General features: G+C 47.5%; 1 protein-coding gene across 2 annotated transcripts in view; it reads left to right on the forward strand.

The window, feature by feature from the left end:
- The window catches only part of LOC119382821 (P protein), a 332,942-nt gene that overhangs the window by 13,156 nt on the left and 298,461 nt on the right, over positions 1-21,325 (forward strand). For both annotated transcript variants that reach the window (XM_049412327.1, XM_049412328.1), the window contains exons 2-4: positions 923-1,000; positions 8,360-8,595; positions 18,965-19,220. In XM_049412327.1, the coding sequence (XP_049268284.1) occupies positions 923-1,000; positions 8,360-8,595; positions 18,965-19,220 (570 nt within the window). The remainder of the gene's footprint in view (positions 1-922; positions 1,001-8,359; positions 8,596-18,964; positions 19,221-21,325) is intronic.

Below are 21,325 nucleotides of genomic sequence, written 5' to 3' on the forward strand. Positions count from 1 at the left end.
AGGGCAATATGATACCGCTAGTGGCTTCGTGCGCACGGTCTTTCTGCGCGTCTAGTTTTGGAGGCCACGTTATCTAAATGTCTCGGAGACGCGTTGCGTTTGCTCAGGTCTCCTTGCGCTGAACAAGAGTGGCGATGTTGGGCGGGTTGCGCTCCTTGCGCTGCCTGTCGCGCCGTCGTTGTGACAGCGAGTGTGTGCGGTATATCGAGTGAAATCTTTTCATGTTTACATGCTTGCGCCGTGCTTTTTAATTGCGACCTGCTAATGAAGCTTGCTAAATCAATTAGTAAATGAGCGTCTACTGTCGTGTGTACGACCTACGAGACTTCGTGTAGTTGTCTAATGTATTACCACTGCTACAAGCGCTTCGCCCTTCATGTGAAACTGCGACGTTCAGTATAACTTTACTGCGAGACCGGTGGGGATGGATAGATGTATCTAACGTTTCAAACAACGTAACATAAAATCAAGTAAAAGAGACAAAGGCAAAGGAAAGGCAGGCAGGTTAACCAGGTTGTACCGGTTTGCTACCCTACGCGAGGGTAGAGGGAAGGGCTGTAAAAGAAAAGAGAAAGGAAGAATGAAAGAGAGGACAAGTGATTCGCTCACGCACGTATTACGACGAAGACCTACACGTCCTCGCTGTGTTGAGATTTCTCATAAGCACGATGCGCACTCTCCTCAACATAACTCCATCATCTCCATGCGCACTGCAAGTTCTCGATTCCTTGGAGCCTATCCCAGTACGCGTTTTTTTAACACCTTGGTTTCCAGTCTATATACTTTAAGAAATCAAAGAAACTTAGGTGAAAAGCTGTTGCGCAGGTGTATGATTGTGTCGCTGTGTCATTTTTTTTTTTGTTACAAAAAGACACTTGATTCATAAGCACAGCGTGACACACGAGATGCACTCTCTGCGCAGGTGGTGATGAGCTTCATTCCGGAGTTGACCGAGACGTGGACCAGCGTCGCGATCTCCGGGAACGAGTCATACTGTATCCTTACCGAAGCTGTGCTATATAAGGAGCTATATTGCAAACTGAGCTTTATTTCTGAGCAGTGCGGCGAAAGCTGGTGAGGAATGTCATGGAGGGTCACTGCTGCTTCATAAGAATTCAGAATGAGCAAGCGTGCAAGGGCGGTCTTCGTCCTCTTTGTCTTCTCATTTACAACAAGTAAAGATAAATTAATTCTGTAATATGCTTGGCGTCGCAAGCAGCCCCGTGTCTGTGAGAGGATTAAAACGCGTTTTTGTTGCTTTTTTTGAGTATGCACCCGCGTTTTGTCTACCCGTAATAATTGAAATGTATAGACCACTGGTTTGATGTTTTCCGAGTCGTGGTAACTTTTGTATCTCACTGACAGTTCCCAGACGCTGCGATATGCGATCTTGATTAAGGTAAGATTTGCTGGGATTTCTTAACGACTTCATTAGTTGAGTGTGCCTGTCTCGCTGACTCGTCGATGTACACATCTAAAAAGATTGTTGTCTCTTGTGATGGTTGTTTGAACTGTAGCCGTAGAAACGATAAAACCCTAAAGCCGTGATTGGAGGTCGTAACTGCTTCTGCACGTGATGTTTGTATCGCGCCATTCGTCCTGCGCTATAACACCGGACAGATTCAAAGACATGATTTCACATGCGAAGACACTGGTATGGATGTGCCGCATGTCTATAGCGCCTGTGTTTTGTTTTCGGAAGCAGTGCGAGCTGGGATTAGATTTTATTGAGTCGTTCCCCCTGAAAACTGGCTGCAGAGTGCTAGTACACGCTGCAGTCCTTAGACAGTTGCCCCCTTAAACGACCTCGTTGCTGCTTCATAATCCTCCTTTGCTCAAGGGACATTTTCTTCTCAATGACGAGCTCTGCTTCTGATCTGTTCTCTATTCCCCACCCTTCGCACTGTCTCCGTGTTTGCATGCCGTGTTCGTTATCGATAATCCCTGCTTCCCTTGAGCTGTAATTGGGAGCACCGGGGGACGTGACTTAGGCTTCTTTAGATGAGAGCGTCATGCATGCGAACTGCCTGCAGGTGCAGCCGAGGGGAGGAATGCTTCAGTTTATAACTATCGCAGCCGGGTGAGAAAGTACAGAGATAAGACTTTATTTACAGCGAAAGCAAGGATCGGCCCGCGCGAGTACATTCTTATCTGATGTAGGAGTTCTCATTTTGTAGCGTTAGCTACACTGGCCTAGCCGAGCCAGTTTGTCGCGGATCCTCAAGAGCAGTGCTACGCATGCTCGAGGATCAGTGATGTCACGCACCGGAGCCGGCAGCTCCCGCGCACTCCGCCGCCGCCGCCGGTCTGCGCTTTGCAGAAGAGTGACGTCGTTGCCTTGGCAGACGTAGTGGCGCCGTAGCGTGCGCGGCTATTCGCCTTCGCTGTGCGGTCGCCGTCTCACACTACGCTGGAGCCGCTTGATAGCGCCTCTGACTGGCGTTTGCCAGTGTGGTATAGCCATGGAGAAGGAGAGCGCAAATGCTGCTCAACGGCGCAGAAGAGCCGAGAAGCTTAACTCATCGGATTCCGAAGTAGTTGCCTGGCAAAATAAATATACATGTGCCACATAATACGTATGCCGTGTGTGTGTCATTGGAGCAGCAGTAAGCATGATAATCAAGCTAATCCTAGACAATCAGGAAAGCTAAGAATAATTAGCTGAACCTTCGCTAACGCTACGTTATCCTGGCATAGCGGAGCTAAGCCACTGCAACATTTTTTTTGTTTCCCTGGGCAGAGACGCAATCATTACCAAGGATACAAGCGATACGTGAGAGGATTTGTGCGTTGGGAGACAAATTGTTTTCTCGTGATCAACGTATGTGGCACTGGAGCATTAAAAACAATCATACTTCAAATATGGCGTCGCCCTTCGTTCTCCTACGAATGCGGATGAAGTTATAGGTAAAACTTTATTCTTTCGCTGACTCTTTGTTTCTTATAAAGAAACGAAACGTCAAAAGATGACAGCAGTAGTTAATCCAGGATTCTGGTATCGGGTGTAGGAGGAGGGGGAGGGGGAAGGGGAGGGAAGGAAAGGGTTGAGAGGGAGGATTGTACAAAACATCAGTTGGTAGAGCGACCGCCCCGGAAAGGCGTTGGTTCCGGGTTCGGTCCCCGGACCGGGAAGAATGTTTCGTCATCTTAGAAGCTTTGTTCTACAAACGGGTGGCGGTCATTTTTTCATATTCATAAATTATTAGGCGAAATTCAGTATTCGTCAAAACTTACAAGGATAGTTCTTTGCCTTTATCATGATATCGGCTGGCCGTCGTTTGTGGACAGAAAGAGGAAACAAAACAGGGCCTGTCCACCGCTAATTCACTACGGGAAGCTTTCCTCAAGTGACCGTTAATGCATCTATATTTAGTTTAGAACATTACGGTTCTTTGGTCGAGGCGTGCGCTTCTTTTGCTAATTTTGTGAGCAGCATTCAAAAGTCGGCGGGCCCGCTTTGTCCTTGCTCCTCGCTCATAGGACGTTCACTTCAAAGAAGCAAATCGCTCAGGTACATGACAGCGCCCTTCGTTCAAACGGCCTTTGTATATCTTGCGCTTATTGTCAATGTCTGTTTGCGCTGTCCAACTAATCGTTGAATCAACAAACGCCAGCCACCGAAAAACAAGTTGTTCTCGTCTTTTATACGGTGCGCAGATCACCGCCGCCGCTGTCAATACATGTCGGAAGAAATGAGCCGGCTTGCGAGTGATTAGCGGCACACGTCTTCATTTAAGGCACGCTACATGTGTACGTAGGGTTCGCATCAAATCAGCAAAGATATTTGATACGAGGGACAGGAACAATGGGCGATAGCGGTATATGCGTCGGTATACCGATATAGCTCGCTTTGTTTCTCGACCCGCTGATATACGGACTACTTAACGACGCTCGTTTGATGGCCGCCATGTTGGGCTGCTGAATGTTGCCGTTATGTGTCTGCAGCACCTGTAGGTAAACGAGGCTACGGTACACTCGTATATATCCCTTACAAAAATAGATTTAGACAGTCTATAGACTGTCTAAACCCATTACTAGACAATCTATATACTGTCTAAATCTATTTTAATAAGGGATAAAAGCCCATGGGCGTGCGCACTGTTACCCGTTAGGGGGGGGGGGGGAGGGCGAAGCTCTCTTGTAGCCCTCCCCCTCTCCCACCCCTTTCGTCAAGTCCAAAAGACATGCTTCACAATGGATAAAAAAATGAAAAAGAAGCGATTACGTGCTTCACAATGACCTGCCTTTGGTCCCTGGCTTTCCCTGTGTAAAGATTGGATGTCAACAGTTCTTGAAATTAAACATTAGGGCCCTTCGGCCGCCAATATTGTCAAAAACCTGCGTTCCTGCTCTTTAAACAGTGGCGGGACAAGTCCGACTAAATAAAAGTGTATGAGGCAGACTTTGCGCGCCCCCTTAGGTGAGTTAGGAAAGCGCCCCCCCCCCCCCGCCCCCCCCCCCCCCCCCCCCCCCCTTCAGGCGCCTATGATCAGAAAGTATGCACGGATACGCTTTGCGTCCTTGTTATTTTGATTTTGGTCATACTGCGCGGTGGGACGGAACACGAAGAAAGAAGTGAGACAAACAAGCGCTTGTTTTTCTCACTTCTTTCTTCGTGTCCCGTCCCGCCGCGCAGAATGACCAAAATGAATACTTACCAACTTGCCCAACTTTCCACGTTGTTAATTTGACGTCACTATATACAAGACTGATGAATAAATCCTGTAAAACCCCAAGATGGTGGCCGGCGCCCACGAATAAAAAGTAAGACTGTTTATATGAAATGAGGAAAGAAAAAAAAAACTGAATATCATTACTTTTAATAACCCGCGATTCGAACACTATAATAGCGCGCTTTCGCTTCAGACGCCCACCATTAAATTTCTGTCCGGCGCGTCTCCAATATTTGCCTGTATCGCGTTGCCTTTTGCGTGTGCGTTTCCTTTGTCAGTGCTCATCATAAAAGCCATAGCGCCATAGACTTGTCGTGGGCGATGTTCGTTGACTGGACGATCGCCCGCTTTTGGACCTGAATGTTATGGGAGGCTTGAGTGCGAGTGCACGACGGCTGTGCAACCGAGCGCTGCTGACGTTTTTATTTTCTGTGCGTGAATTGTGTTAGCTCTACGGGGCTGCGGCACCGCTTTCCACGCCCTAACCCTGTATGCGATGAGCGATATAGATAGCGCGCATATAGGTGCAATGTTAACATGTATACACAGTACGTGCACTTCATCTATGCTTATCTTCGTCGCCTCGCTCTGGTTTCCGCGCCGTACAAACATCGACTTAAAGGGGCCCTGCAACACTTTTTGAGCAGGGTCAAAAAGCGCTGCAAATCGGTAGTCGAGGCTCCCGAGAACACGCGAGCCAAATATTATAGCGAAGCGAGCGGCCTGGAATTTACAATAAATTCTCAAAGTCAGCTGAAAATCGCTCCCTCTTCTCTCGACAAATGATGTATTAGTCCGCAATATATGACGCGATTGTCGGCAGTTCAACCATTGGCTGATGTTATAATCACGATAACACCCTCATTATTACCTTAGTTGTTAATTTTGAGTTCAATAAGTAGATAATATGTATGTTTATATTGTGTTATGCCGTTAAAACACCGAACAAACATTAATATTAGCACTTCCGGTCTCACCGACAGCTCGTCTGCTCGTAGTTGCATGGTTGCGTTTTCTTCACCATGCGCAGTGCCGAAATCGTGAATATTTCTGTGCTTTTGACCATCGCCGGTTGCCGTTGAGAGTGGCAGCCGTTCGAGTGTTGCCTCGTCAGCTGGAAACTGCATCGTCGGCACGTTCTCACGACCGACCGAGGCAGCGGTGCAGCATTTCTCCGATAACAATGCTGGCACCGGCTAGCTTAGGATACCTGTGTTCGCTGTATGGCGAGAGTCCCGTTCGCTGTCTGTTCATCGAGCCGTATGTAGTATGGCATCGAGCCGTACCTCGGCGTATCCTCCCCGTAGTCTCAGGTTCCCGAGAAACCGCGACACAGCAACCAAGCAGACTGCATTTTCACGGTAGCTGCAGACAGCCGGGGGATGGGTCCGCGCCGGCCCGATGCCCCACGATCCTTTCATTTAGTCTTTAGTTCTTTGTTGTCAGCCCGCACTCGCTGTGCGCCCGCATTCGAAGAACAAACAGCATCGAAGTACCGCCACTGGGAGAAGGGTGCACGCAGCTTTGCCGTGTTGAATACGATTCAAGCGCGAGCAGTGCGACGAGGCGGTGTATCGGAGTGTGGGTCGAAACCCATCTCGTTCCAAACGCGCACGCAAGTTTGCGTCCATGTTGGCAGAGCGATGAAAACACTACGGCAGTTCGAGGTGCACACCGAACATTACCAAACCGACTCGCAGTTTTCAAGCACGCGCGATACACGGTGCCATGGGCTCCGCCGCTCGACGACGACCGCGCGAGCCGACCGGAAGTGGCGCCACAGACCACGTGGTTGCGCCGAGACGCCAGAGACAAAAAAATGAAGAAAAAAAAAATGCCGCCGGCGCTGACGTCGCCTCCTCGCACCTCCGCCCTCCCTCCCTTCACGCCGCGCGCAGATTTCCGCGCGCTCGCTGCGTTGAGTTGAGGGAGAAAGCTGCGGAACGTGATCTCTATAATTTGGTAACACCGCTTAGACTTGACGGATTCGAAAAATTTTTGCGGCATATGACTCGTGAAGAGTCATACGTCAATAATGAGACTATTCCAATATAACTAAGAAAGGTGTTGCAGGGCCCCTTTAAGGGAGTGGGTTTTAGCTACTGCCAGCCGACCTCCCCGCATTTATTTTATCTATGTGTTAAAGAAAATATTTCTGTGTTTTGCTGTGCCGTCTGTGGTAAGGGTGACTTTCGTGAAAGCACATTCTTTTCGCATTGAAACGCCGGACACCGTCACCTCTGATTCAGATAGCGCATATAGTGTCTGTATGTGCGTGCGTGCGTGCGTGCGTGCGTGCGTGTGTGTGTGTGTGTGTGTGTGTGTGTGTGTGTGTGTGTGTGTGTGTGTGCACGCACACGCGTGTGCGTGTAACGCTCTTTTGGAGAGTCGCGCCTCCCACGACTCTCCGAAGAGAGTAAAAGGACCTGCAGAAGAGAGCTGACGTGTATTTTTGAAGAGTTATATGTGTGGCGATTGAGGAGTCGCCATAAAGAGCAACAGGCTATCTTTTTTTTTGTCTTATAGTGTAGGAATAATGGACAACCGCACCAGTTTCGCCTCGATGGCAACCTCCATTCCTCTTATTTCCTTCTCTTCATCTCTTAATTTCCTTCCCCGAGAGTATAGGGTAGCAAACCTGACGCACATCTGCTTGACCTCGCTGCTTCTTTCCTTTCCTACTCCTCTGTCTCTCTCTTTCCTTTTGCGCATACGTTCAGCCTATGTACAGCAAACCTTATTTTCATTATTACCTGCCATTTGACGTTAACCACTCAGTGTATAGTTTTTAAAGCCACGGGTCCGAAGCCTCTTGTGTGTCATATGTGGCTCCAAGACGCGCGTAACGAAGCCAGATTTTTCGTGCGATTTATTTGCACTGGTTCGTGCCATCTTGTACGAAGCTTCTGATGCGTCACATGTCTAATTACGCAGAAAAACGAGCCGGAAAAACTGGTATTTTGTACACCCGAGACTTGGTTGATGACACCACAATACCGAGGCTGCCCCACACTCGGGCTTTGATAAGCTGTGATGTGTGACTTCTTGCTAACGCTACAGTTCAGCATGCAGCTGAAGAATCTGTCGACTTGCGCGAGGAAAGAGAGCTCACAACGCTCAGTGGGACACTTACAAAGCTTCTCGCAGTCGCCTTAATGGCGGCGCGACAAGAGGCCGATGCTGATCACAAGACACGCGCTCGCCTTTCATAAAACCTTGTGTATGTATTATATCGACGTATTAGATCTGTTAGCAGCGGCATACGTTTTGCTAATTACCCTTCAAAGATAGTACCAAGAAAGGGAAAATAGACAACCACAGCCAATGGTTGGTTGCCTATTTTCTCTTTCTGAACCCTTCCGCCACCTTGCGGGATTCCGCAGAACTGATTTTCAAAGATAGTATCAATAAGCTCGGAATGAGTGACACAGATACACGCGCAAACTCCGAGTCAGGGTGTGTCATTTAGCAAGGGTTTCTGGCCTTGACGTAAGAATATGTTGCACCAAGGTCTAAAGTGTCTGCGTGAATTCTAAAGTTTCTGTGCTAAGCACTGAGAATAGTGTCATTCGTTTCGAGAGTTTCATGCCTCACTGGAGAAAATATATGTAGATCAGCGCCCGTGTGTAGGTAGGATTTCAGGCGTTGAAACCCCTGTTTGTTCCTTGACTCTGCGCGCGGCGCACAACCTGAGCCTGCTGTTGGAGCCGGGCCACCCCGTGGTTCGGGTTCGTGCTAAAGGTCCGTTCATTTCCGAGGAACTGGGCAACCTGTCCGGCCTGTGGACTGTGTTCACGCTGGAAGGCAGCGCCGAGCCTCCGGTACGAGTGCCCACGGCGCCGCCGCCTCTGCAGCCCACGCCGGTGCAGTGGGAACACCTGTTTCCTCTACCCAGGGACTCCGTCGCTCAGCAGCAACCCCTGTGAGTATACATAGTATCATTATTAGCACAAATCGTTTTAAAATGCCGACAGTCAGTCAGTCAATGAACTTTATTTATAAATTGTCCTGAGGAGCCGATTACCCTCAAGAGGGAGGGTCGGCTGCGGGCCGCACCCACGTGGGGACAGGAAGAGCGAGCCCCTCCGCCAAATTGCGGGCCCTCTGGACAGCCCGGATTTGGACCTCCCGGTCTCAGCACAGAGGACGCCTGGAGGACGGTAAAATGCCGACCTTATGAACACAGCTGAATAAAGCGACGAATATACTGTTACTCTTTATTGAAAAGCAACGGATATGCACAGGAGGCTTTGGCCTGATTTGAGTGCTCTGCGCGGCATCACGTGATGATATGCTTAATAATAATATCGGGCGTTTTACATCCCGAAACCACGATATGGTTATGAGGGACGCCGTAGTTCTGGAAATTTCGACCACCTGGGGTTCTTTAACGTGCACGTCAACCTACGCACACGGGCCTCCAGCATTCTGCCCCCATCGAAATACGGCCGCCGCAGCCGGGATTCGATCCCGCGACCTACGGGTCAGCAGTCGAGCACCATAGCCACTATAGGACACCGCGGTGAGGTGTGATCAGATGCTGCGATAGTAAGCTACTTTCGCCATTGCTTAGCAGTTAAATAACGATGAGCTCCGAACTGTCCTTGCTCAGTGCCACGGACGTTAGAAATGCACATAGATGTTTCCAATCAAGTGTCGAATATTTTGCTCATTTTTTGAAGCAACATGAAATACTTCATCTATACAGCGTGCGTGTATCGTCGTCGGCAGTGTGAATGATATGAAATTCATGTTATTCGTCGCCACTCGTACTCGTTAAACATTTGCGGACAGTCGCACGTTCGATGTCGTCACCAGCGGCGCCACGTCAGGAACCACGTCAGACATGTCCACTTTCTCAAGGGCACTCGTTCGACAAAAGACTTGCCGCCTTTGTCGCAGAATCGGTCCGCTTCCTAAGTGGCAGCCGCACGGATGAATTGTCACCAATCGCGATCGAAGGCGGGCGCTGCAGAAAAAAATTAAGACGGTCGTAATTTGTCGCGGCCTTGGAAATACCGCGGCCGTCTCGCTTTGTTTCGCCGACATTGTATGCACTGCTCGTCTCTGTGCCTCTTGGGTCGCCTCTTGCGAGGGGCCGACAAAAAGCAACCATGTCGCGCAGAGATCTGTATAGGAAGCCGTTTCTTTCTTTGGGACTAAGCAGAACGTATTATACCCTTTGTGTTTGAATGCGCCGGGTATTGTGTGTCGCGGCATTGCCCCTTGAAAGCGATCCCTTGTTTGTCTCAGGCCGCCTCTTGGAGGACCGTTAAAACACGGTCGTCTTCTTGTATAACTTGTTGGCTGCATGGTCCCTCTCTCGTCCGATTTTTTGGCATGTAGCTGACTGTATCATAATAAGTTCCGCGTTATACACTCTAAGAAAAAAAAAGAGTATGCGTGACTCTTTTCGGAGAGTTCTGACTTGCCACGTATAGGACTCTCTTTAAATAGTCACGGTGACTCTCTTGGTGGGTCAGGGTCGGCTTGCTCTAGGAGAGTCCCCTGACCCTCTTGGAAGAGTGGAAAGACTCTCATCGGGAGGATCACGTTACCACTTATAGGGAGTCAGACGACTCTTGCTGGTAACGCTCCTAGTGGGGTCAAGGGACCCGCACCGAAGCATCAAGCGACGCACAAGTATTTTAAGCTACTCATTTGATCCTTGCTCTACTTTTGCGCTACTACTGTTGAAAATAGTGGAGTATTCATTTTAAGCAAGTCCAATAATACTTGCCGTTCTGCCCAGCGACTGTAAAAAAAGAATAGTTCAGTTTTAGCATTATTTTAATAAAACTCGTCAAAACAACACATATTTTCCAGCAAAGTTATATAGAAAGCGCGAAAAGATGGTTTGTGATTTCCAATTAAGTTTGGGTATTCCTCATTTACATGCTTCTATGAGTATAGCCAACTAAAATGTGTGACTGTGATGTGCACAGTGTCATGTGGTGCTAAATGAACAGCAGGAATCGCCATCATGTTTCCATATTTATTCCTTGTGATTAAGAATAAATCAAAAAGTGATGACGGCTTGAGGCATCAGACTTGTGGCTTGTTAGGTTGTCGCTCCTGTACAGCGTGAACACCATGAAAAACGGTATCTGAAAAGCAGAACGTGATATTATGATGAGAAAATGAAATTGCAGTAAAGGTTTGCAAAACCTACACAATAAGTGGTTCACACAGACATAATAAAGGCTAACAACAAAACAACAAAGCACATCCTCCGGCAGCCAGGGGCATGCCGTGAGCGGTTATTGACCGCATGTTTTACAAACGTAACCCATCCTTAAATACTCAGATAAACAGATGCGAGTACTAGGGCCCGAACAACACCCAGCGCGTGCGTACGCCGTCTACGTCGAGATCAGACATGTCATATGCTAGAATTAGCGCACATAACTCCCACAATCACGTACACTCACTCGATTCTGTTATAGCGCCCAACGCCATCGCAGTGTATGCAAACCACGAAAACAGCAAACAGAAACGAGGGAAAAGAGTGCACGCCGGCGGCCGCAACAACGCGCGCCGTCGAAAGTCTAGAGCTTTTTCACTTTACCGGCGAGGCGTGTCCTACTTGAATGACTACCGCGTACATTGTGGAAGCCACCGTACTATATCTGCACCTCAGACTACCGTCTTTAAGCCAACAAAAACCATTACATACAATGCGTCTGCGGGTTCTGTACACAGTCTTTTTTTTTTTTTTCACGTTCCCACGCGTGGAAGCACGCTGCACACTCAAGGTCGATGGAAATGTTATTATGAAGTAGACTAAAGTGCATCTCAAAACGACATCTTGCACCTTCAGTAGTGCAGACACGACGTACGATCAGAAAGAAATGACCCTCGATTATTGTTTGCATCGCTCACTTTATGGGAGCTTGTACAGCAACGCGCATAACGGTGGCAACTCGTTAACTGACAGCTTTAGTTGGGCATCCGCAACAGCCCCGCGGATACAGGCTACTGATGGAAATGGCTGGCAGATACCGCAGAGCTGCTGCAGACGCCCAGCTAAAGCTGTATAATTAGTACTTACGAAAGCAGTACACTCACCGTTAACTGGCGCCCGTTGTCGGTGTCCGCAGCTCCATGAATATTCCGACCTCCAAGCGTCACTTCGTGCACGCAGCCGGCGTCGACACCACCGAAGACGCGCAACCAACACAACCACACAACCACGCAACGCATTCCAATAGACCAGGAGACTGAGACTGACTGAGACGACTGAGAGAGGAGAGTGGCGCGCCACCCCGGCGCCAACCCCGTCTGCGTCGCCGAGCAAGGCGCCACAACGGCGCCAAAGGGCGAGCGTGCGATACGTATGGCGCATACGGCAGCTCTTCCGTATACCGAAGCCAATCGAAACGCGCTTCAGGAGGGTCCAGTGACTCCTTCCCAAATGCGAACTCTTTTTCTTTGCCTGTACCTTCCAAAAGGGGTCAGATGGACACCCGAAGAGAGTCACGGTTCCATGACCCTCTTTTGACTCTCTTTTTTCTTAGAGTGATATATCACTCTAAGAAAAAAGAGAGTCAAAAGAGGGTCATGGAACCGTGACTCTCTTCGGGTGTCCACCTGACCCCTTTTGGAAGGTACAGGCAGAGAAAAAGAGTTCGCATTTGGGAAGGAGTCACTGGACCCTCCTGAAGCGCGTTTCGATTGGCTTCGGTATACGGAAGAGCCGCCGTATACGCCATACATATCGCGCGCTTGCCCTTTGGCGCCGTTGTGGCGCCTTGCTCGGCCACGCAGAGGGGGTTGGCGCCGGGGTGGCGCGCCGCTCTCCTCTCTCAGTCGTCTCAGCAGTCTCAGTCAGTCTCAGACCTCAGTGCGAGGCGCTGCGCCGTGCTCCCGACCGGGCTGCAGAAATTAGGCGCCTTTTCCTCTTCAAACCACTACCACCACCACCTCAGTGCGTTGCGTGGTTGTGTTGGTTGCGCGTCTTCGGTGGTGTTGATGGTGTTGACGCCGGCTCCGTGCACGAAGTGACGCTTGGAGGGCGGAATATTCATGGAGCTGCAGACACCGACAACGGGTGCCTGTTAACGGTGAGTGTACTGCTTTCGTAGGTACTAATTATAGAGTTTTAGCTGGGCGTCCGCAGCAGCCTTGCTGAAGTTATCCGCCAGCCATTTCCAACAGCAGCCTGCGTCCGCGGGGCTGTTGCGTATGCCCAACTAAAGCTGTCAGTTAACGAGTTACCACCGTTATGCGCGTTGCTGTACAAGCTCCCATAAAGTGAGCGATGCAAACAATTATCGAGGGCCATTTCTTGCGATCGCACGTTGTGTCTGCACTACTGAAGGTGCAAGATGTCGTTTTCAGAGGCACTTTAGTCTACTTCATAATAACAGTTCCATCGACCTTGAGTGTGCAGCGTGCTTCCGCGCGTGGGAACGTGAAAAAAAAAAAGCCTGTGTACATAACGCTCAGACGCACTATATATAATGGTTTTTGTTGGCTTAAAGACGGTAGTTTGAGGTGCAGATATAGTACGGTGGCTTCCAGGACATACGCGGTAGTCATTCAAGTCGGACACGCCTCGCCGGTAAGGCGAAAAAGCTAGAGACTTTCGACGGCGCCCGTTGTTGCGGCCACCGCCGTGCACTTTTTTCCTTCGTTTCTGTTTGCTGTTTTCGTGGTTTGCATACACTGCGATGACGTTGGGCGCTATAACAGAATCGAGTGAGTGTACGTGATTGTGGGAGTTATGTGCGCTAATTCTAGCATATGGCATGTCTGATCTCGACGTAGACGGCGTACGCACGCGCTGAGTGTCGTTCGGGCCCTAGTACTCGCATCTGTTTACCTGAGTATTTAAGGATGGGTTACGTTTGTAAAACGTGCGGTCGATAACCGCTCACGGCATGCCCCTGGCTGCCGGAAGATGTGCTTTGTTGTTTTGTTGTTAGCCTTTATTATGTCTGTGTGAACCACTTATTGTGTAGGTTTTGCAAACCTTTACTGTAATTTCATTTTCTCATCATAATATCACGTTCTGCTTTTCAGATACCGTTTTTCATGGTGCTCACGCTGGACAGGAGCGACAACCTAGCAAGCCACAAGTCTGATGCCTCAAGCCGTCACCACTTTTTGATTTATTCTTAATCACAAGGAATAAATATGGAAACATGATGGCGATTTCTGCTGTTCATTTAGCACCATATGACACTGTGCACATCACAGTCACACATTTTAGTTGGCTATACTCATAGAAGCATGTAAATGAGGAATACCCAGACTTCTTAATTGGAAATCACAGACCATCTTTTCGCGCTTTCTATATAACTTCGTTGGAAAATGTGTTGTTTTGACGAGTTTTATTAAAATAATGCTAAAACTGAACTATTCTTTTTTTACAGTCGCTGGGCAAAACGGCAAGTATTATTGGACTTGCATAAAATGAATACTCCACTATTTTCAACAGTAGTCGCGCAAAAGTAGAGCAAGGGTCAAATGAGTAGCTTAAAATACTTGTGGAGTCGCTTGATGCTTCGGTGTGGGTCCCTTGACCCCCGTAGGAGTGTTACCGGCAAGAGTCGTCTGACTCCCTATAAGTGGTAACGTGATCCTCTGGATGAGAATCTTTCCACTCTTCCTAGAGGGTCAGGGGACTCTCCTAGAGCGAGCCGACCCTGACCCACCAAGAGAGTCACCGTGACTATTTAAAGAGAGTCCTATACGTGGCAAGTCAGAACTCTCCGAAAAGAGTCACGCATACTCTTTTTTTTCTTAGAGGGTAGAGACGAGATAGAGAAAAAAAATACATATGTGGGAACTGTAGAAGGGACACCAGGTAAGACGTTGGGTGTGTTCACGCGTTGCATAACATTTAGAAATTCAAGGAACCGATCTTTTTCCTTTCTTTCCCCTCCTCCCTTTGTTTCTCCTGTCGTCTTCGTGTGTCTGCAGATTGCTTGCGGAGACTGGGGATGCTTCTGATTATGATCGCGAAGCGAAACCGAAAACCGCCCCTGCCAGAGAGGCCAATTCAATCTTCAACTTCTTTTTCTTTTTTTTTTGGATTGAACAGAGTGCGCCATACGTACACACGCGTGAGGTTTCTGTCCAGCAGTAATTGCGTGGCCACCTCCGAGCCCACGCTTATGTCCATCGATGGGCTACAAGTTTTTCCGGTAACTTGACGTCGCTTATGAACGTGTTTTCTTTGTCACGCGTGCGTGTTTCGTTTTGCAGCGTTTAGTGTTATAGCCCGTCTTATACGTGTGCGACAGACTGTGATACGACGCAACTGCATCCCAAGGAAGGTTTTCTCTGACCACTCTGACATTTTTTTCTTCGAGCTGCTGCTTGTTTTCAGCTTGGAACGCACTAAATTGATTGCACACGCAACGAGAGATGAGAAGAAAATTCTCGCTTACACGATGAAAGGCAACTAGCCGTTGGTCGGCCTGAAACGGATTAATCGATAGCATTTGCATATGGGACATATGGCTGCACGCTTCTTGTTTACGCCACGAATCTGTACGGTTTCGCACACGCTATTGCACTGATATAAGATGTTACGACGGTGCTCATTTTATTTGCCGTTTTGTGTGCGCGTACATTCGTTAGGGGTCTTGCGTCATTTGAGGCGTTTTTTTTCGAAATGGGTCAAATCCATCCAAAGAGAATTTGAGAAAACGGCAAAAATTTGCTATGCAAACTAAATACAACGCTGTCAAAGCTATTCTATGATATGTTTTACATGTCGACTAGGGGAAGTTTCTGGCCACAATCAATTAAAAAATATGCAGCGGATTTCACCATTATTAGCATGATAACTTTGGATTTGGCTCATTTCGAATTGAGACATGGAATTCAATGCGGTATTCTCGAAAAAACTTTATTGAAATTCGGGCAGTGGCACATTCTTGCTTCGTCGGCGTCGACATTGCTTCTGTTCACGATGTCGTCGACGTCTCGGGACCGGTCTCTCGCCGATCTCTTCACTTCCACCAGAATCCATGATAATCCAGCTCCGAAAGGGCAAAAAAAAAAAAAAAACTTGCACAAACACCCAGAAAACAGGCAGAGTAGTCAGGCTAGGCGGGAAATCACACGGAGGCTTCCAGGTTCGCCGAATCACGTTATCGCCGAAGCGCTCTACTATCGGCATACTGGATTTGACTCATTTCGATCCATACAGCGCATGGATCTGGCTCAATTTCGTTTTGAAACGGGATCTGTGAGCACACGTAGCTGTTGGTATTTGACTCATTTCGTTCAGATCTCTCTTTTAGAGGAAAGTTGAGAGAATGTACTTACCAATGGAGCAATATTTGAGCTAGTTTCGGTTTCTGGATTTAGCCCATTTCGAAAAAAAACGCCACATTTTGTCCCGTTGTTGTGCATGCTGATATTGCATATGTGCATACAACGGATGTGTTGGCGTGACAATGCCTAATATCCCGCATCCAACGAGCAGTGTTGCCAATATATCGGTGCACCGATCGATGAGCTCGGGCGTACGTGTTCGCATTCAAAATGGCGCATTATCATTACAACTTCTCTTGGCTGAGGTTAGTATAGAGCAATAGTGACGTATCGACAACTTTTTACAGTTATCCATGCAGGAAAGAAATGCTCTGTAGTTCACTACTGGCACACGTTGTGTCGCCGCATGACTTGGCTAGCTTTGAATTGAGCATGTATAGTTGGCCGCTATACAGCGGCATCGAACACACACACACACACACACACACACACACACACACACACACACACACACACACACACACACACACACACACCACACACACACACACACACACACACACACACACACACACACACACACACACACACACACACACACACACACACACACACACACACACACACACACACACACACACACACACACACACACACACACACACACACACACACACACACACACACACACACACACACACACACACACACACACACACACACACACACACACACACACACACACACACACACACACACACACACACACACACACACACGCGCGCGCGCGCGCGCGTACGCACGCACGCACACAGAGACACACGCAAACAAGCGAAGAGGTATAGACACGCACGCATACACGCATGCACACACAAACACAGACACACACACACACACACAAATGCACGCGCACACACATGCGCACATTGTACTGGAATGTAATCATTAACTATTATATGCGACCTTGTTCATAAGGTGCATGTTACCCTTAAAGCGCATGCGACCAAGTACGGTTATATCACAGGGCATACTGGTCTTTTTCAAAAGTAGTAAATCAAATGGTATTCAGGGCGATCTCGGGGCCATTCACAGTCTTCGTAACAATTTTTCCAAGTGAACGCATAAAGAACTTTAAAGAGCTGAGACACGATGCGAAAAGCTTTGATAATGTATAACAGAACTGCGTTTAACGAAACCGTTGGTAATAAAACACAGACAGTGACAGGGATTGTCTCATGCACCACCTTTCGCTGAAACAGCATTTAATTTTCCTGAAAGATCATAGAACCAATTCGAATACGGGGAAAATGAAGCCGGAAACGGGTGTACGTTCTACGTACCGTGATCGCCGAGCAAATGCGCACTTGCAGCTGTCGTGCTTATTGTCGAGGTAGCTGCAACGCATTTCGAAGCCTGTTACGTTGCAGGATCCTGTGCAATGTGCACTGGAAAACAAATAGCTAGGTGCTAGCTACGTAGTTTCCTTTTACTCCACAGTTTTTCAGCCTGTTGCATTTCCTCATGACGACTGAATTTTTTTCGTTATCAGCTGGAGGGTAGATTCTCGAATATGGCATCCCGCAGAATGGAAGCACGCAGTGTAGGGTGTAAGTTTTCAAAACACTGAGAGGAAGGAGAACAAAAGAAAGCAAATAAGAGATATTTCGACTAAAATGCGCCACCTTATCCATTTAAAACTGTTAAGTAGAAGAGAGTACTTGGGTGCAATATCGACTTTCGTCTGACCACTTTTAGACTATCGTAGCGCGCTTTCAAAGTTTATACTGCATCAGTCTACTTCTGATCACGTAAATGATGTGTGATCGAACGTGCGAGGCTACAGGTCCATAATTTTTCAGGGGTTAGTCTGCACACTTTGCAGCTATACTCGTGACCGCGTGACGTGCTGTCGATCTAGATAGAGGCCTGTGGATTTAGATCGAGGTGCACGTTAAAGAACGCCAGATGGTTACAATTTCCGGAGCCCGTCTACAACGGCGTCCTTCATAATCACATCATGGTTTTGGGAGTTAAAACCCCAACAATAATATATTATGTGCTGTCGACGTTCTCCGTCTACCAGCAAACTTTTTTTTTTTACGTAATGTAATCACAGCGTTATTGAAAGTGCACGGACGTATAAGTCCCTGCATTGTCGCTGGTTAGTCCATGCACACTCTGCAGACTTTACACGGAATAGTCAGGCATTTGAGACATGCCTGGAAGAGTCACGTAATTGTCTTGGGACGGAATTGCCTGGTCTGGGCATGGAAACTCAGTGCGAACAGTCTAAAATATATCCCGGCCGTGGCGGCTGCATTTTTGATGGAGGCGAAATGTTTGAGGCCCGTGTACCTAGATTTAGGTGCACTTTAAAGAACCCCAGGTGGTCGAAATTTCCGGAGCCCCCCACTACGGCGTCCCTCATAATCACATCGTAGTTTTGGGACGTTACACCCCAGATATTATTATTATTATTATTATTATTATTATTATTATTATTATTATTATTATTATTATTATTATTATTATTATTATTATTATTATTATTATTAACAGTCTGCAATATGCAGGAGGTGGAGCAGGAGGTGTCAAGTTCTCACAAGTACGAGTTGTCACGACGCGCCTCACGCTTTGAGGCATGCGCAACACGGAATGCTGTTTCCGTATTAAAGGTTCACACGCCATTTCCTTGTAAATTGATGTGTATAAATGAGAAGGCTTTACGCGTGCCAAAACCGCGATATGATTATGAGTCGCACTCACACCGTATTGCTACTCTTTAAACTGCACGTATAGGTCAATGTGCACTGAGAAGAAACAGAAGAAGCTGGCTTTCGGCTTCGAGTCGTCTTAGGCGAACGCATAAGGGAGCGTGCGAGTTTCGTACTGTCGGTGATTTGGCATATTTGAAAGCTAGTCTGAAGTATTCGTACTTACGAAAAATGGCTGTTCAATTTGTTTGAATGCCGCATTGGCCAGTTCGACTTTCTATTCGTGATTCGAAGGTTTCGGTGCGCCTCCCATATAGGTAACGAAACGGATTCTCTTTCTCGTAGGGGTGGCTACTCGCTCGAGGTACACCTGGAGTCGTCGTTTGACGTTGCCAGCGTGCCGCAGGTTTCGCTGAGCGTGAACGTGAGCGCATTCACGGAGCTCACGCAGCTCGGCCTGCTCATGGGCGGAGCAGTGCTGCTCGGCCTGTACGTACTCATCGTGTTCGAGCTGGTGCACCGGACACTGGCCGCCATGCTCGCCGCCACGGCGGCCATCGCCTGCCTCGCCCTCATCGGGGACAGGCCAAGCCTCTCCAAGGTATACGCTTTTTTTTTTCTTAACCTTTGTTTATCATCGCGGGAACGGCGCATTTACGCGTTTGCCCCAAAAGCCTGATTGGTCAGTCAAGTTATAATGTTACAGAAAGATTCTGTCTTTCAAGAAACATAAGGAATCGAAATAGAAAGTAGATTAGGACGCTGTTGAAAAGTCTGTCTCTTTCAGTCTTTCTTTATTAGTCAGGTCAAAAAGGTAATACACTGCAGATAAATATGCAGGAGGAGGTCCCAAGGTTACAAACCGCAGGCGCGACCTCCTATGTTAATACATTGAAAAATCTAAACAGTGAACAAGGAATAGCAAGAGCCTTTTTGAAGTGTTACAAGCAACAAGGACCGTACTAAATGTTCAGGTTAGTAATTAGCGAATTGTGTACATACAAGACAAATTCACGATATTAACGGAACGCAGCGGTTATACATTGAATAAACACATTTTTAGTTTTCGCTTGAAAACATGAATGCGCATTATTTCTTTTTAATCACGTGATAGTGAATTCCATAACAAAATTGATGAAAAAACGAAGCTCATTTTTTTCATAATTAGTGCGAACTTTAGGTAACAAGATGTTATTAGGGACCGCGAATCTAGTTCTATTGGGATTAAACAACGACACAGCAGGAAATATGTCGATAATGAGAGTGCGGTGAAAAACCTTTAAAAAATTGGCCGCGTATCTGCGTGTTTCGCTGCAAATGTCGTCGAAAGACGATGGAGGAACGCTGCGTTAGAGTTACTGTATATGCTACGTTTGGGTAGCAGAGTTGCGCATAGGTCTGGCTAGCAACCATGGCTATGTCGCGAAGACTCACTCCGTTTTTGCAAGCGACATGCCTACCGGGTCACCGGTCGACATGTTTGGCGTGTCGAATACCGGTGATTTACTTTAATGTGAATGACTAGTGTCAATCCAGTTCGCTGCAGCGGCGCCATCGAGAAATACAAAAATTGGCCCCAGCGTCAGCTTCTCCGCAACGCATGGTTGCTAGCGGCGTTTGGAAGACAGATGCGCAACTCTGCTACCTAAAGGTAGCATATGCAGTAATTCTACGCTGCGTGAGATATGGGCGCCATCTGGCACTACGTCGGGAACGAGCTTGTGCAGAGGGCACGGAGGAGGAAAGTTCTTTCCTTCCTCCGGGGCAGAGGGCTTTCGTCGGCGCGCCACATTTTCATCGCAGCTTAAGAAACTAGGGTCTTTAGAATTACGTATCTATGTATTTTCTATTAAAGAAACACACCACCTAATACTTACTTATTGATGTTGCGCCTCAGATATGCGTAATATTTACTTTTTGATCGACAACGTTAACAAGTATGAACAGCCGCACCAGTTCAAGATGGGTGGGCGGTAAGCAAGTGGTTCAACTTTGGCCGGGTGGCTGAATCGGGTGACAGACAGACAAACAGAAAAAAAGACAGACAGACAGACAGACCAAAGTTTCTGCGTTTAAGGTCCGCAAGAAAGACTATCGTCTTTAAAAACAAAACACACACATTATAAATATACTAATCGGAGATGGGTAGTACATCAAGCTGGAAAAAATAGGATGTGATGGCGTTTGACGTGAAGCGAAAGTTATAAGTCGCATTGCTTGCCTTTGTAGTACCCTCAACGGCAAAACGGGCACTGAATATGAACTGCACCATGATGCAATGCAATAACTGAGATGGCTGTGTATGAATGCGTGGTACAGTGCTTTAAGAGTGTTTATGCTAAAGCACTTTCGTGACTTCACCAGTGCCTTAATTCTATAAGAAATCTTTTTTACAAACAGAATTAATATATTGGTGAAATTTCAAATGTGTGTCAATTATAACTCCTAAAAATGGTGTATGATCACTCAAAGGAATGAGTACAGAGTTGACAAAAGAGGTGGGGAATGAATATTAATTGTTTTGTTCAGTGAATGAAAAAGCATAAAGCAAGTTTTGGCTGGATTTATCGATAACCTATTAGTGTTGCACCACTCTACAAGTGAATTAAGGTCAGCTTGAAGTCTGGACACGAGATTCGTGGAATCCGAATGACGAGAAAAAATAGTCGTATCATCAGCGTAAAGTAAACATGAAGATAAGTTAAG

Source organism: Rhipicephalus sanguineus, chromosome 2, assembly GCF_013339695.2.
Source record: "Rhipicephalus sanguineus isolate Rsan-2018 chromosome 2, BIME_Rsan_1.4, whole genome shotgun sequence".
NCBI classification, from domain to species: Eukaryota; Metazoa; Arthropoda; class Arachnida; order Ixodida; family Ixodidae; genus Rhipicephalus; species Rhipicephalus sanguineus.